The sequence below is a fragment of the Schistocerca piceifrons genome, chromosome 4 (assembly GCF_021461385.2).
Source record: "Schistocerca piceifrons isolate TAMUIC-IGC-003096 chromosome 4, iqSchPice1.1, whole genome shotgun sequence".
Lineage (NCBI taxonomy): Eukaryota > Metazoa > Arthropoda > Insecta > Orthoptera > Acrididae > Schistocerca > Schistocerca piceifrons.
In genome coordinates, this window is record NC_060141.1 from 432,964,303 (window position 1) to 432,976,877 (window position 12,575).

General features: G+C 40.2%; 1 protein-coding gene across 1 annotated transcript in view; it reads right to left on the bottom strand.

Annotated features, from left to right (window-relative positions):
* The window catches only part of LOC124794846 (ZZ-type zinc finger-containing protein 3), a 69,953-nt gene that overhangs the window by 33,350 nt on the left and 24,028 nt on the right, over positions 1-12,575 (bottom strand). The window contains exon 2 of the mRNA XM_047258510.1: positions 498-614. Coding sequence (XP_047114466.1) covers positions 498-614 — 117 coding nt within the window. The remainder of the gene's footprint in view (positions 1-497; positions 615-12,575) is intronic.

Consider the following 12,575-nt stretch of genomic DNA (forward strand, 5'->3'; position numbering starts at 1 on the left):
GCATCAAAAGACTTAATTTTAATTTTTAATCTGGCTGAGAATATTGATTCATGATTTTCAACAGCACAGCACCTAAAAAATATCAGTTTTGCAAACAACTCGACCGGGATGGACACATTAGAGTAAAACAAACAGTTAAGAAATTCTTGAAACACGCAATTCAAATGGCATGAGAAAGGTAAATCATTCACCCTACAGAAGAGCATGAGATAGGCACATAATAAAGTTTGTTAATTAACAGAGCTCACCTATCAAACTTATAATCATTACATCATACAATATAAATCTCTTCCCTGACACTGTGATCAGACTGTAGTGTCAGAAAACAGGAACTCTGTGTGCAGTGCTGAAGAATGAGAGAGTATATCTGTCTGTCCAATACCTCCTCTACCTTTATAGGGTGAGTGCTTACATTTTCTCGTGAATTTTTCCTTACTACATTTGGTACTATTTTTTCACTGTAAGTCATTTTTAAGCAAATCAGATATACTACATACCTCATCAATGAACATTCTATCAGGAAGTGGTGGTATCCATCCAGCTTGAAGTTTCTCAAGAAATGCCAATGGATCTTTCAAGACTGCTTCTTTTAGTAACAATATTTTATCGTAATCCTGCAATACGTAATAATATTTTATTATTATAATTGAGGCCAGGCACTAAAGTTTTCAGCATACAAACTTTGGATATTGCAACTGGAATTACCGGCACCAGATTTCTGGTAATTCAGTCTAACACAGTGTAAAAGCTTTGGTTGAGAAACTTAGTACAATGATAATGATCTTAATATTATGTCTCATTTTGAAAACATCACCAGAAACATTAAAAACTTGATGCTTGTGGTAGCTAAAATTGTCTTTCTTAAATTAACACCTCAGCACAAAGACAAGACTTATACTGTCCAATGTCATACTGACACTTGCTAATTCACCAAAGATTGTACTATTTGTTTAAGAACTGGTATCAAAGTGTAGCTGTTGTTATATAATACACTTCAGAGCAACTGAATTAGATACAGCTTCTGTGCTGGAGAAAGGAACTGAATGTGCTCCTGATTCAAAGTTAAAAGTTTGAAATTGACCATTTCTGCATATTGCTGTCTATAAATAAGGTAAACTGATAAGATAAGAAATAAGGGGGATCTCCACAGAAATGGAAAGGAAAGAAATGTATATGGAAAACACTGACAAGAATAATGGACAGGAAGAGAGGACATGTATTAAGATGACATAGGGGAATAACTTCCATGGTACTAGAGGAAGCTGTTGACAGTAAAAACTGTAAGGGAAGACAGAACTGTACGGGACGACAGATATTGGAATATATTCAACAAACAACTGAGCATGTTGGATTTAAGTGCTACTCTGAGATGAATAGATTGGTATGGGTGAAGAAGTTATGGCAGGCCACATCAATCCAGTCAAAAGACTGTTGACAATAAATACCAGAGTGTGCTGTTGCAATTTCAGCTCTATCTCAGTTTCAAGCACAATCAGTTGGTGCAATAGCATGTCATAAATAAAAATATAAGTGATGGGAAATATGATTTATTACATACCACTTCACAAAATCAGAAGCAGCAACAGGTGAAATCACATAACAGACCTAATTACACTACTCTTTGTCGCTTGTATGCAGATGGAAGAACATATCACCATCTGCTTCTTGAGATTTTGTCAAGTGGGATGTAATACATCAAAGTTTTCAGCACTTATAATTTGGTTTATATAGCGCAATGGCAGAAACTGAGTGTGCTTGAAAACAATAGTGTTGAAATGGCAACTGAACGCAGTAAAATATATAGAGAGAAAAGCACACATTACATCTTTCAATCAATTTCTGCAGTCTGTGGGCCATTCCTCAAGAAGTTAATGAACACCATTAATGGAATGCTGTCAGACTTAGTACTGATTCCTGCTGTGGCAGTTGAGGTCATTGATCATGACCACATTGTGGGTGTCGCTGTGATACAGTCTTCCGTATAAGACCATGTAGACAGTGGGATTTTCATTTTACACAATGTCGAGGTAGTTCTGTGATTACCTCAGTTCAGGAAAAACTGCCTCCCCCTCCATCTCCACCTCCATCACCACCATCACCAGTCAACTATTGTGGCCGATAAAATGTTGATGACAACAGATTGTTACAATGGAGAGACAGAATATAGTGCAGCTGATCACTTGCCAATTCAGTGCTGGACAACACCTTATGAACACCCATATTTAGAATCACCACTTCGCTGTTGCACACAAAAGCCTAGAGACACAGTTGTGTGTGTGTGTGTGTGTGTGTGTGTGAGAGAGAGAGAGAGAGAGAGAGAGAGAGGGGGGGGGTCTCCTTTACTACTGGATATGAGGATATGAGAGAAAGAGAGAAATATGAACTTGGGAAACTTAATGCCATGATAATACACACATCAAAAAAGTTTTGCATCACCTCGGTTCCAAGAATTTTGGAATCTGCACAGAAAATTGGAATAGAGATCAACATAAGCATCATTTACACCCTTTTTATTGTTCATGAAAACCATACACTGCATGTTGCACCACCATACAGTGAGATCTTCAGAGGTTGTGGCCCAGGTTGCTGTACACACCGGTACCTCTAATATCCAGTAGCATGTCCTCTTGCATTGATGCATGCTTGTATTCGTCGTGGCATACTATCCACAAGTTCATCAAAGCAATGTTGGTCCAGATTGTCCCACTCCTCAACGGCAATTCGGTCTGGATCCCTCAGAGTGGTTGGTGGGTCAAGTCATCCATAAACAGTCCTTTTCAATCCATCCCAGGCATGTTCGATAAGGTTCATTGTCTGGAGAACATGTTGGCCACTCTAGGTGAGCGATGTCATTATCCTGAAGAAAGTCATTCACAAGATGTGCACGATGGGGCGCGAATTTAAATCCATGAAGATGAATGCCTCACCAATATGCTGCCGATACGGCTGCACCATCGATCGGAGGATGGCATTCACGTATCGTGCAGCCATTACGGTGCCTTCCATGACCATCAGAGGCATACATCGGCTCCACATAATGCCACCCCAAAACATCAGGGAACCTCCACCTCACTGCACTCGCTGGACAGCATGTCCAAGGTGTTCAGCCTGACCGGGTTGCCTCCAAACACGTCGTCTCCAACGATTGTCTGCCTAAAGGCGTATGTGACACTCATCGGTGAAGAGAACATGATGCCAATCCTGAGTGGTCCATTCAGTATGTTGTTAGGCCCATCTGTAGTGCGCTGCATGGTGTAGTGGTTGCAAAGATGGACCTCGCCATGGACGTCGGGAGTGAAGTTCCGCATTGTGCAGCCTATTGTGCACAGTTTGAGTCTTAACACAATGTCCTGTGGCTGCACAAAAAGGATTATTCAACATGGTGGCGTTGCTGTCAGGGTTCCTCGAGCCATAATCCAGAGGTAGCGGTCATCCACTGCAGTAGTAGCCCTTGGACGGCCTGAGCGAGGCATGTCATTGACAGTTCCTGATTCTCTATATCTCCACCATGTCCAAAACAACATCGCTTTGGTTCACTCCGAGACGTCAGGACACTTCCCTTGTTGAGACCACTTCATGGCACAAAGTAACAATGCATTCGCAATCAAACCACGCTATTGACGGTCCAGGCATGGTTGAACTACAGATAAGCCGTGTACCTCCTTCCTGGTGGAATGACTCTTAACTAATCAGCTGTCGGACCCCCTCCATCTAATAGGAGCTGCTCATGCATGGTTGTTTACATCTTTGGGTGGGTTTAGTGACATCTCTGAACAGTCAAAGGGACTGTGTCTGTGATACAATATCTACAGTCAACATCTATCTTTAGGAGTTCTGGAAACCGGGCTGACGCAAAACTTTTTTTGATGTGTGTATCTCTGAATCATCTGTTACTAGTAACGATTTTGTCGGAAAGGACATCTATTGTAGTGTAGAATGGAAACCATTTGGTGAGAATGGAGATACCATTATAGTGTTCAGTGTGACGTGTATTCTGAAACTGTAAATGAAAGTGTAACTCTCCGATATCTGAAAGGTAAATGGCACTTTTATTGAGAGTGATGAAAGTAAGTCATACTGGAATAAGTTGACACACAAATGGGTAAATATGAAACTGGAGGGAGGGTGTTTTAACCCACAGAACAATTCTCTTCATGAGTGCAACTGCCCCAATGAGAGAAAAACATTGATGGTAGTAATCATTTTAACATTGTAGACATATATCTAAAAACAAAGATGATGTGACTTACCAAATGAAAGTGCTGGCAGGTCGACAGACACACAAACAAATACAAACATACACACAAAATTCAAGCTTTCGCAACAAACTGTTGCCTCATCAGGAAAGAGGGAAGGAGAGGGAAAGACGAAAGGATGTGGGTTTTAAGGGAGAGGGTAAGGAGTCATTCCAATCCCGGGAGCGGAAAGACTTACCTTAGGGGGAAAAAAAGGACGGGTATACACTCGCACACACAAAGACTTTGTCTTTAAATATGTCTGCTTGTGTCTGTATATGTGTGTGTGTGTGTGTGTGTGTGTGTGTGTGTGCGCGCGCGAGTGTATACCCGTCCTTTTTTCCCCCCTAAGTTAAGTGTTTCCGCTCCCGGGATTGGAATGACTCCTTACCCTCTCCCTTAAAACCCACATCCTTTCGTCTTTCCCTCTCCTTCCCTCTTTCCTGATGAGGCAACAGTTTGTTGCGAAAGCTTGAATTTTGTGTGTATGTTTGTGTTTGTTTGTGTGTCTGTCGACCTGCCAGCACTTTCATTTGGTAAGTCACATCATCTTTGTTTTTAGATATATTTTTCCTACGTGGAATGTTTCCCTCTAATATAACCATAATGGTAGACACATATACTAGTAAACTGGTAGTTAGTGGCACTGACATTTGGCAATATGAAGTTGTGGCAGACTAAAAGCACAAGAAAGAAACATAACCATTGGCCAAAGTACGTGTACAAAAATAAAAAGGTTGGACAATGGATGTGACAAGCCAGATGTCTCTAAAAATAAAATGAATAAATAAGGACGGTAAGAACACATAATAATAATGGAACATGCCCAGCAGAAAGAAAGTATTAATTTTAATAGCAGAACCTAATGAGCTTAGATGTTGCATTTATTTGTATTGCACGCATCTCCTCTGACCAACCCCCCCCCCTCCCCCCTCAGTACATCTCCCTCTCTCTGTCCATCTCCATCTTCCCCTCTCTGTCGACCTTCTCCTCCTCCCTTTTCCTTTGTTGATCTCCTAAACCCAATGTATCTGTCAATGTCCTGCTCCTCTCTCTCTCTCTCTCTCTCTCTCTCTCTCCCCCCCCCCCCCCCATCGCCTCTCCCCCCTCGCACTCACCGTCTGTCCATCTCCTTTTGCCCTTTTCTCTGTCCATCGTATCTTCTCCCTTCTATCATCATCTATTTCCTCTCCACTATCTCTATTCAGCTGTACCCATTTGCAAGTGAAGCCGCTGCAAGGCAGGCCGATACTACTTGCAGAACACTCCCCCCCCCCCCCCCCCTCTCTCTCTCTCTCTCTCTCTCTCTCTCTCTCTCTCTCTCTTTCTCTCTTTCTTTCTTTCCAGCACCCCACCCTTCTGCTCTGCAATGCCCATTTGCAGTTGACCCCCACTGTGTTGGCTGCCCAGCAAAGCAAGTCAATAAGGCATGCTGATAATATCCTCACCCAACACACCTGGAATCCTACATGACAGGTGCTTTAAAAACATTTTTTGCCTGCATCTCTGCTCCTGTGGGAACTAAGTGGTTCTAATGCCCACAGTGTGAGTTACTCGTGAAGTGTTAGGTCAAAATCAATCCAGTGGTTTGGGAGGATGCTGGGCATACACACACACACACACACACACACACACACACACACACACACTACACAAGAAATATTTAAATTTGCGATTCAGAAAAAACACAAAGACTTAGAAATATTCATCACTAGTAAGTGTTTGTTTCAGACTTGATATGCCACTGTTGGGGAGTAAGAGACTCTTACCCCTTCTGTTGGTGCCGCAAAGAAAACGTAGACTGTGCTGCCTTCTGCAGCATGTTTGTGCAATGTAATTACTGTAACTTTAATGGATTCTGTGACAGCAACCAAAGAATAGCAATAGTTTGGTGACAAAACACGGGAGTATATGAAAAGATTAAGTGCTGCACAGATCTAGGAAGATGCAACATCAACAGACAAGGTTCTGAGTGACTCAAAATGAAATAAAGCCACATGAGTTTCAGCTCAAGCAGGTAAGTGTGCGGCAATGCTGTACTGCACTCTAAAGAACATTAACGATTCTTTTTTTTTAGTGCATGCATACTGGTGGCAGAACAATACCGCACAGTTGGTGTATTATTGTCTATTACAAAGGAGGCTGCTCATACAAGCAGGCAACAGCACCTTCTTTTAGCAAACAGTGACCCTTCCTAAGGGTTGCTAACAGTGAATACTGGAGCAGTGCCATCTCTTAATAACAGCAACCATCTGATGGAAGTTAGCAAGTAAAAATGCACCCTTGTGGTAATAAGCAAAAACATGAAGGACACAGGTACAACTAACTATCACCAAAGTGTAAGACAAGCAAACAATTCTGCACTCTAACACAATGCACTTTCTGAGCCACATAACAGCATTTGTTGTTTCTGTGCCAGCAGAAGAAACTGAACACTGTCAGGACAGCCCCCTAGAAACCTACAGGAAACTTAACATTGTCAGGGCAACCTGCAAGAAACCCTAGAACACTTGACCACACTATGACATTACAGGATTCGCTAGATGACACAGAGAACAAGTCAGACAAAGAAGCTTATGAAGACAATGCTGACAAAATGCAAACATACTATCCAAAAGGCAAAAGGGCTTTCAGGACCAGCATGTTTATGGGATAGAAATACAGTTGATATATATTTGTCAACCTCAGCAACCTGCCAACACACCTATGCAGACATCAAGTTGCTTACCGGCATCCTTTCTTAGGTGACATGTGAGCATGGCCTCAATTCTGGGAACAGTTCACAGCTTCCATAGATGAAAATCCAATGGTGTTTATTATGGATAATCACATATTCCTCCATGGACATTGAGATGGGAACCCAAGGATTGGTCAATGGGACTGCTGCTACAGCTGACACATATGAGCAGACAAAGCAAAATGTGAAATCCAAGCATAGGGATAAGGACCGGACTGTCCAAAGTCACCTTGACTTCATGGAGAACTTTAACACTTCTACTTCAGAATAAGTGATACGCTCATTACCAATATTAACGTGTTACCTGCTTCATGAGCAGCCTTGGAGATAATTCCTACAGGAAGCTTTATTTTTCCTCCCCAAAGCAGTTTATGGCACTTACAAAACCTTTCATGGATTTGGATTAAAGAGCATACTTAATGGTAAAGTCATTCTGCTTAAATAGCTGAGGCCAAAGCAGAGGAATGAAAGATTAGTACAAAAGCTGTAGTCTTCTTAAGTCTGCCAATAATCCTCCTAACAATATTACAATCTTCTGCACAACTTCATTTCTTCCGTTCCTTCTGTAGATCTGAAGTACTCATTGTTGTTATATCTCTGCATGCTACACACACTTACTGTAATTTAGGGCACTGTACAGTTTCACAGTAAGTGGTCCTCAAGCTCCTTACTTCTAAGGAGCATAGATGCTTGACTCACAAATCGGAGTAGAGGATTTTGCAAGAAGCCCTTGATAATTGAAATTTTCATTTACTTTACGTTTTCTGTCTGTTCATACAATTATTTTGAATGTAATATGAGGGATTTTTTTATGCTCTCTCAATTATTTGCATTATCACAAACTCTTAACACATTTACTCCTTGAGTGTGTCCTGTTATGTGTTTTCAACTTATGTTCCGCAGACACCAAGTCCGGAGGTTCTAAGCGGAGTTGGTAGGTTACTAAAGGTCAGTACTGTCCAAAGGAACTCCAAATCCACTGAGAGTGTTTTTAAACTGAATAAAGGGGCTCCAGTAAATTCACATGTGCACCTACATGAACAGAAGGCAATTAGACAGACAGTTGCAGTCAAAGTAACCTTAATACAACTAGGATGTGGTAAGAGCCTCAGAGCTTGCTTGCTATTGACTGTTTCACCTCAACAGCCATTACCCCAGCGGCATGTAGTTCATCTTGAGGTTGATAATTATTTGATTTATAATACCATATTAAAATAAGTTGTCAAACAAAAATTCAAGTTATGGGTTGCACACAAATTCCACTATCACTCACTCATCCATGGTCATCTTGTAGACATCCGCTTAAGGAGTTTGACATTCTGGCTAATGCTTCACTGTAAATTTATTTGCTCATGAAGTTTGTTGTAAATAATTCACTACTGTTCAAAAGGAACAATGTTGTACATAATTACGGCGCCAGAAAGAAAAATGACATTCATTACTTCACATTAAGGTTGTCTTTACCACAGGATGTGTATAAAAGCAGCAACGAAAATGTTTGATCACTTATTTAGTGATATAAAATGACTGATAGCAAAGTAAAATTTGCAAACAAACTGAGAACATTTCCCCTTAAAACTCTTTCTATTCCATACTGCAATGTGTAAAAGGTGATGGGTAAAAATTACTAACTCACAAATTAATTTGCAATGTGAATATAAAATGACTTGTTTCACATCGTTATGATCTATTGTGCAAAATGATCTGTGGAACATGTAACTAACTAACTCACAGTAAATGGTGTGCTGTCTAAGCATGTCCACAGTTTATGGCTAGTAAGACTGACAGTGCTGACAAATTCCCACCTCAAGAAGCCTGGGTTCACTAACCTGATCTCAGGTCTCACCAACTGGGCTCACTTTATTTATTTACTTATGTATCCATCCTTAGACAACATACATTGTATGAATGTCATCAGTGAATGTACAAATTATGGTATGAAGTCTAAATATTTTCTTAACAAATGCCATTTACATTGTTTAATAAGCATAGTTATTTTGATGTAGAACTAAAATACATAAATACAAAGCCCTGCACACATATTACATAAATGACAAAAGATAATTTATATTGTTTAAATAAATATATAGGTGTGTTGATATGGAACTAGCAGACATAAATACATAATACATGAACGAAAAAAAGAATGATGTTAGGTGTAACTTATTTTAGGTGTTACCAACAATTCTTCAGTTTTCATTTCATCCATAGTGTAGAAACAATGCTCTTGCAAAAACAGCTTCACAGTTTTTTTAAAAGAATACATACTGCCAATTTCTTTCATATTCTGTGGCAGCTTATTATAGATTATCATGCCTCGATAAATGAGACTGTTCTCTGCTTTTAGCAGAGAGCTAAATGGAGGCAATGACTCAACCTTGTGTTAGGATCACAGATAATGTTCTTCAAGCTATAATTGACGAGATTTTTTCTGATATACATTATAGTCTGAAAACTAAACTCGCAAAGAATAGTCAGAATGCCCAGGTTTTTAAATAATTCTTTGCAATGAGTCCATCTATTGCTTTTCGTCATTATTCTTACAGCTCTCTTTTTTAATCTGAAAGCTATTTCCCCAAAAGATTATTCCGTAGCTAAGGATGGCATGCACATAACCAAAGTAATCTGACCTAACACAGATGGCATTGCATACTGATGCAAGAATTCTAAGCATGTAGCATGCTGTGGAGACCCTCTTTGAGATAATCATGACATGTTCATTCCATTTTAGCTGGCTGTCGATGTGCAGTCCTAGGAATTTAATGTTAGTTACATATGTTACTGAAGTGTTGTGTGCTTCTTGTTTATTCTAAAGTACATGCTGTTTATTTTCTTGTGCTTCTTGTTTATTCTAAAATACATGCTGTTTATTTTCTTAATTTTGAGAGTTACTCTGTTCTCTGTAGACCATTTGTAAACATACGCTAGTGCTTCATTGGCTTTTTCCAATAGCAGGTCAGGTGTCTTGCTGGTAATCAGTATATTACGGTCATCAGCAAAAAGTACTTTTTCTCCAGGCTCCACACATTGTGGAAAATCATTAACATAAATTAAGAACAATATTGGCCCCATAACACTTCCTTGTGGGACTCCTATATTAACATACTGTTAGTCAGATAAGTGATTTACCACATATTTAGATGTGCTATGCGAAATTTCTAATCTCTGCACTCTGTTTAGGTACAATTGGAACCATTTATTTACCACTCCCCTGATTCCCAGAGACTCCAACTTGTGTAGAAGAATGTCCTGATCAATGGTATCAAAGACCTTCAATAGATCTAGGAAAAATCCAGTTACATAACCGTCCTTGCCTAGTGATTCAAGAAAAATTTCTGTAAACTGAGTTATTACGGTTTCAGTGCTTCTGCCCAGTCTGAAGCCATGCTGTTCATTGCAGAGAAGATTATATTTATTTAAGTATCTCATAAGTCTGTCTTTCATTAAAGTCTCTACTATTTTGGAAAATACTTTATAAGTAAAGCAATTGGCCTGTAATTTCCTGTTTTCAACATCACCTTTTTTGTGAGGAGGTATAATTTTAGCTAGTTTCAGGTAGTCTGGGAAGCAGCCAGTCTTAAAAGACTGGTTAATGATGTCAGTTAAAAGGGGTTTAATGCTGTCTATACACTCTAACACAGAAACTGGGACTTCACCCAGTCCTGTTGAGGATTTCTTTTTAATTGTTTTATGATACTGTTTACTTCTCTCTCAGTAGTGGGGAGCAAAACCATTGAATTTTTCAATGTAATTTTGCACTGGAATATCAGATCTTTTTGGAAATTTGCTCTGCAGGTCTTTTGCAATACTGGTGAAATACGAGTTTATGAAGTTAGCCAGCTCGTTTTGATCACTGATTGTACTGCCTCTTTTTTTTTTTTTTAGACCTCCTGTCCTATAATAATGCAGCATCCCTGTAAGTTGTTCAATGCTGCTCCAAGTGCGGCTGCTTGACGACTACGCTGTCTTTCCACATACATAACTCACATAGCACTTCCTTATCTAACCGCTACTTCCACTGCTGGCACCGTATCAACTTCCGGTCCGAGAGCAATAGCACGCGTGATGCCTGGTAAAACTAGGAGCATCACGCTGGTTCCACCAACCTCCCCTATCGCCCCTCCTTTCATACGGCTCAGTGTTGCGCAACAAATCATGAGCCGCGATTCACAGAGGTGCCCCACACAGAGAGCATCCCAAGGTGCCCTGAGAGCTACAACACCAAAAAGAATCGCTTCTCAGCTTTTGGCAAGATCAATGTGTAGTCTTTTTTATGTAATATACATAAGGGTAAAGGACAGGTAGAAGGAAGGGAACTTTATTTCAATTTCAATAATTCAGCTTGCTGCACTTTTTTTCAATTTCTATAATAATGTGTGACACCACCAACGACTTTAATCTTGCTGCAATTAAGAGCTCCTTTAACCCATACGGACACAGAGACTGACTCATTTATTTTGCGATGATTCCTTGTCCTAAGAATCAAAGGCAATGTGCCCCTATCTCTGTTGTACACCTCACAAATATGAAATGCCCGATAAGCAATAATTTCTCGACTGTTAACTTTAAAAGACTACACATTGACCTTGCCAAAAGCCGAGAAGCGATTGTTTTTGGTGTTGTAGCTCTCAGGAGCATCCTGGGATGCTTTCTGTGTGAGGCACCTTGAGCAACACTGAGCTGTATAAAAGGAGGGGCGATAGGGGAGGTTGGTCGGACGGGCGCGATGCCTCAAGTTTTACTAGGCATCGCACGCACTATTACTCTCCAACCGGAAGTTGATAAGGTGCCAACAGCAGAAGTTGCAGTTAGATAAGGAAGTGTTATACAAGTAACGTATCTAGAAAGACAGTGCAAAAGCTATTGATCATATTGCTGTTAGAAAAAGAACCATGTAGCTGCGCAAGTGACTTTGCATGGCCCTTCAGTAACTGTACAGTAAAACTTTGCATGGCTGATTCGGAGTAGATTCTTTTATCTGCACTGAAATGGTCACTATTCAACACCACCAAAGGGACACACATGTAACTTGCTAAATGCTACAAACATGGTGAGCAATGTGTCTCCCCCCCCCCCCCCCCCCCACACACAAAAAAACCAGACAGACAGACAGAGAGAGAGAGAGAGAGAGAGAGAGAGAGAGAGGGAGGGAGGAGAGAGAAGCAGCAACCTCCATTTCAAACACACTGAGCAAAATAACATTCCACACAGTAATTACTGTCTTTGGCATTAATTTGTGATATGAATAAATATCTTCTACAAATGTCTAAGGGGTGATTTCATCTCAAAACATACAGGTCAAGAGTGAATGTGTCATGTCACTATTTCAAAGTTTGCTGAAAAAAATATGAGGGTGAGTCAAATGAAAATCTTAAATTTGCAATAACAAATCGAAATTTCGCTCCGTTATCCTGTAAGTTGGTAAGCATGCTACAAACAGCATGCAGAATGGTCTATAGGTGGCAGCATAGTGCAGTTGCACACATACCGTCGCCGTATCAGTATAAAGATGGCTGCCCCACTTGCGACTTGCACCACGGAAGAACAGCGTTCTGTTATTTGGTTTTTGCGTAGTGAAGGTGTGAAACCTATTGAAATTCATC